Source organism: Parasteatoda tepidariorum, chromosome 5 (assembly GCF_043381705.1).
Source record: "Parasteatoda tepidariorum isolate YZ-2023 chromosome 5, CAS_Ptep_4.0, whole genome shotgun sequence".
Classification (NCBI taxonomy): domain Eukaryota; kingdom Metazoa; phylum Arthropoda; class Arachnida; order Araneae; family Theridiidae; genus Parasteatoda; species Parasteatoda tepidariorum.
Genome location: NC_092208.1, coordinates 43,928,169 through 43,933,692, shown reverse-complemented (window position 1 = coordinate 43,933,692; position 5,524 = coordinate 43,928,169). Strand labels below are relative to the sequence as shown.

Genomic DNA, 5,524 nt, shown 5'->3' with positions numbered 1-5,524 from the left:
CATAAGAAATTGACTAAAGATTTGTTTTATGTCGAAACATTAGGAAGCATTCATTCAAATTTTAAAAAAATGACTCAATCATTGAAAATTTATGTTATTGTGAGGAAAAATTTAATTGTGAGAAATTAAATGTTGAAAATAATTCTTATGATGCTATAAATTTACCTAAGTTACCGAAATTTCGGGATATTGAGATCTTAGGCATTAATGATAAAATTCAGAATACACCTTTAGAACAAGAAACAAAAACGATTTGGGCAAAATATAAAGTTTCAAGATGGCAGATACGTAGTTAAATTACTATTAAGAGATGATGTAAACATTTCTGACAATTTTAATTTGTCTAAAAGAAGGTTAATTAGTTTTAACATTGAATAAAAATCCTTCTTTGCATGAAAGTTATGCTAGTGTTTTAAGAGAACAATTATCGGAAAGAATAATAGAACCTGTTAATGATAAATCGATAGTTCCAAATATGATATATTACTTTCTTCACCATCCAGTGTTTAGACAAACTACAAAGTTATGGATAGTTTTTGATGCTTCGGCTAAAGAAAAAAATTGCTACTCCTTAAAAGACAGCTTATTATCGGGTCCAAATCTAAACCCATATCTTTTAATTTTAACATTAAAATTTTGCGAGTTTACGATAGGAATAATTCCTGAATGTGAAAAAGCTTTTCTACAATTGTTAATTGATGAACAGGATAGGACTATCTTAGATTTCTTTGGTCAGAGCAATTCCCTCCCAAGTAATGTTAGAATGTTGAAATATAAGATATGTTTAGCTACCAGTCATATATTAAGTTAGTTGTTATCTAATTTTTTATGAAATCCAAATAATCATACTTACCTGGCACTGGGGATGCCTTGATCAACAAGGAGGCTCCCCCGAGCAGAGACCTTTCATTGCACTGCGAGGGGTTGACGTTCGCCACATTCACAAATTGTGATTGCTTGGGGTGCATAATTTTTGGTAGTTGGGACTGCGTTCGCGCTGTCCCTATATTAAAATAAGAGGAATTAGAGAGAGCTTCTTGTATTTTCGAAACGAAATTTCTTTTATTTCAACAACATCACTTAAGATATATGAAATTTTCGAAGAGGCAATATTTGTTCAATTCGCTCTCCATTTTGTGGATCTGTTCCCGGAATGTTGGTTATACTAATGAAAAGTAACGCCCACTTTCTGCACAAAGCTTTTCCAATTGTGAGTAGCATAATTATGATTCGGTTAATATTGTGCTTGAAACGATCAGAATTTTTTCTACAAAACAAAATTCCAAAGGAAAAAATTAACATTTTTAAAACTACGACTGTTCTATTTTTTGTAACTAGAGAATCTGTCAATCATAAGGATGGCAACACCGTCAATCGGTGAATACATTTTCTTTTACGGGTAGTTTTATCAGTAAAGTTACAACGATTATTCTTTGACGTAGTTTTTATGCTGTTAAAAACTCTAAGATATTAAATTTTTGGAAAATCAAGATTGAATTTTTGGTAAATCACATTCAGCAAGGTTTATCATTATTATACGTTACAGAAAGTAGGCGTTACTTCTAAACCTGCATATGTCCCTTTTTGGGAACATCTCCTTTTTTCATAAAGATAAAATAAGGTAACTTACTTCATTCTTAGCATTAAGGCCTTTATTTCGCAAAATTAAAGCCGTTCAGGCCCTTATAAATTAAATAAGCAAGTAAAATATGAAGTTGGCTGCTAGGTTGCCAGACAAATGCAGCCTCTGTGTTAATTGTGCTATTGGTATGATTAACGGAGGTCCCATAAAATTATATATTTTTATAATATCATTCTTACTATAAGTTTCCAAAAATCTCGAATATTTGCTTATACCATAGCCTACATCACGGAATCTTTTCATAAAGATTAACTGAGTAGGATAACAAGAAGAACGGACACGAACAAATTAATCTGTCTCTAAGATTGCCAAAGCTTTATGAAATTAATAAATTCGGTATCCTTACCCCTCACTCTTTAGCACGTGTACCATTCTTCCGAAAATTGAACGATTTAATAATAAAAAAAAATTACATTGACATTTTAAAATTTTATTATTTGAAGGCACCCAAACGATTATGTGATGTCATAATAGGTATTACATATTACCTATCTCTTGAAATCTCTTTAGTCTCATTTAATACTCCGGGTTGGCTTTGTTTTTTACTATTTCACTTTTTGATTAACCGCCAATTATGGTTATCTTCCCATGATCTTAACTGTCCATTAGGAACAATTCAATCACTTTTGATATTAAATTCTTGGCGTCAGGACTGCGGGTTTACTCAACACCTCCTAGAAAAGAGTAGGCCTCTGCACGGGTTACCATAAATATCCTTTAGTAGTCCAAACGTAATGACTTATTTCGTATTTTCAACCACTGCGCAGCTTAGTACCCCGAACGTAATGACATCTTTCTTATTTTTCATCAACTGCGCAGTTAACTTCGTCACATCGGACTACTAATTTGATCCGTGCTGAGGCCTTCCTTATTCTAGGAGGTGTTGGTTTACTTCCCTAGCTCGACCATTATCGAAATTTATTAGAAAAATATTTCATGTTCGAGAATGCATCTCTTAATCTCTATCATAGGCATCTGACCCTAAGTTCTTTTGTTTAATTGTATAATGGCCATTGTTACTAAAATAAAGAAGCTATTGTTTTGATATATTATTAACTATCAATTCTTTACATCTGCATTGTACAATATGTATGCTCTATAATCTTCCATCATAGTCCATAAAAAAATAAATGGAAAAACTCTATTACAGATTATAAAACTTTCGTTCTTATTTCACATTTAAAACGATTAATTAAAAATACCTGGACCAGTGTAGTGATGATCAAAGTCATGTGATTAACGACTTATTACTGCACATGTTTTCCGAATCGTTTTCTTCTATTCATGTTTAACTGATTTCCAAATTACATATATCAATTTAATCTCGACTTGGTAGTCACGCTTTCGTTCTCCGAGTCCCTTTATCAACCGTATTTTATATAAATAGCACTTGGCGTATTGACTCGATTTTAAAATCAAACACCGTGATTTGTGAACGCGTTGTTTAAAAATCACACATCACGGTTCGTATTAATGTGATTCAAGAATAAAACGTGATTCGTATTTACGTGATTTAAAAAATCACGCATCATGATTTGTTATCTCGCGATTTTATTACAAATATCGCAATTCATATTAACGCAATTGAAATTTAAAATTGTGTGCAAATTTCAAACAATTTTAAAAACAAACATCTTGATTTGTATTCACGAGTTTTAAAAATCACACATCACGATTCATATTTACGCACTTTAAAAATCAAACATCGTTATTCATATTCCACGTGATTTTAAATTTATTTTGCGATTCATTTTTATGAGTTTGCAATACTATTTTATGAATAAAAAGGTGAAAAAAAATTAAGTTATGTAACTAGCCTACTTATAATTCAAAACATATTTTGAATCTTCATACAGGTTATTAAAAAATAATAATTTTAATATATATTGATTTATACTGAGGATCTAATTCGATGTTTAAATCAATATAGAATATTATTTTATTTAAACTTGAATTTCCATACTAATTATTAGTTTTTTATTACTTTTTGAAAAGGTTCATGGATTTCCTTGCATTGCTTAGAAATATGTTCTATAGCAGGGGTGGCCAAGCTCCTTGACAGTCGAGCCATTTTTCAAAATTTGAAATTTTTCGCAAGCCACAATTAAAAACGTATTTAAAAGGTATGCAAAAAAGGTATTAAAAAAAGTTTTTTTTTACAGAAATTATATTTAATGAAAACATATAAATAAAATTACAAAATATGTGTATTGGTTTAAATATTAAACGCATTTATTTTACTTCTCTTGATAATTCTTTAAAGTTTGATGAATAATTAGTGACAGCATTTCTCAGTAATTCTTTGAGGTGCTGGCTAGTTAATACTGATCGGTGTTTGGATTTCATGAATTTTAAAGTGGAATAGAATGGATTGATTCACATAAGTACGTTGTTCTGAATATTGAAATAATTCGGCAAGCAGCCTTTTTCAATTCAAGATACTTCGATTCTGATACAAATGTCCAAACTTCAGTAATCGACGTCGACTTATATTTTAATTGTAGAGCTTGATCGTTTTGCCTCTCGACTAATTCTAATACTTCAAATTGCTTTTGGGTCATAATTATATTGGAAATGGAAAACTCACCTTGAATTATGTTAATTTCAAATGGATTCAGAAAAATATTGAAATATAATAGCACAAAAATGAAAAGGAAACTCTAGTACATTTATCGAGAACCACAAATGATCGTTCAAAGAGCCGCATGTGGCTCGCGAGCCGCGGGTTGGCCACCCCTGTTCTATAAGGTGAAATGCGTAATTTTCCAGAAATTTGGAATGCTTTGCGCATGTGCTAAAATTTGGTGTAAAAGTATCTTCGCTGGCTCAAAGCTTTACTTAAGTTTACACCGATTCAAATAAATTTGTCATTGAAATGTAGCGTGATAAAATACTATCATAGAATTACTTCATTATAAGGAAGCAACTCAACAAATCTTATTTTAGAAACCAATCAAAATTAAAAACATAATTATGGCAGATCAAAATTAGAAAAATAAATATTACACGTAAATACCTTTACATTTAGGATATTGAGTATTGTAAAGTGCTACGAGCTCTCTGCTTTCGCTTATAGCTCTGTATTTATTTAGGATATGAAAATATTTGGTTATGATGATGTCGCAGTTTTCCAGTGTTGTCGGTGATAGGAAAAAGGTAGTAAATCTTACCTTGTAAAGGCGATGAGTTCGATGAATGGAATGACTGAAAATAAGTTCTTTGAAATTGATTAATTTGTGAATGAGTNATGATGATGTCGCAGTTTTCCATTGTTGTCGGTACATTTTTATTGCCAGAAAAAACATAGGGTCGGACCAGTTTTCCAAAATTAATTTGCATAATTTTTGGTTGTCATCAGTATAATGTTAATAAAAGTCATTTTTTCCTGTAAAATATTTAGTAATTTTTGTATTTACACACTTTCCTTTCGGAAATGTTTTACGAAGAAATTTTAGAAAAAAATTGTTTTAATTTTGAAGGAAAATATGAATCTTAGTAGAATTATTAATGCAAGTAACTTAAAAAATTGAAAGGTTTAAAATATATTTGTTTAATTTTGAAAACTCATATCAAAATTGATAGACTTCTATTTTTTACACTATTGTTNTAGTATTGAATTAATATTTAGACCTTGAAAAACATGCGATGAGATTCACATAACTTAAAAGTTTCAGTTCCCAAAAAAACTACACTTCCTGGTTGTAAATTTATAGCTTCAGAGATCATTTTATCTAACATCCCCCCTTGATCTCTGAATCTGTATCAGGTTGCAAGTTCAGTTTCATTCTATGCTTTTGAAAGTCAGGCCTGGGTAAAGGTTTGGTGAGTATATCGGCTGTCATGACTTTCGTAGGACAATATTCTTGTCAATAGTGATTTGCT

General features: G+C 30.6%; 1 protein-coding gene and 1 non-coding gene across 2 annotated transcripts in view; one reads left to right on the top strand and one right to left on the bottom strand.

The window, feature by feature from the left end:
• Positions 1–272: 272 nt before the first annotated feature.
• Positions 273–5,524, bottom strand: part of LOC139425641 (copia protein) — a 6,496-nt gene continuing 1,244 nt past the window's right edge. Inside the window, exons 2-3 of the mRNA XM_071181044.1 lie at positions 854–1,003; positions 273–343 (exon numbers count right to left, since the gene is read on the bottom strand). Coding sequence (XP_071037145.1) covers positions 273–343; positions 854–1,003 — 221 coding nt within the window. The remainder of the gene's footprint in view (positions 344–853; positions 1,004–5,524) is intronic.
• On the top strand, positions 846–1,007 carry LOC122268957 (U1 spliceosomal RNA). The gene has a single exon (XR_006224818.1). It is a non-coding gene; the product is annotated as a U1 spliceosomal RNA (small nuclear RNA).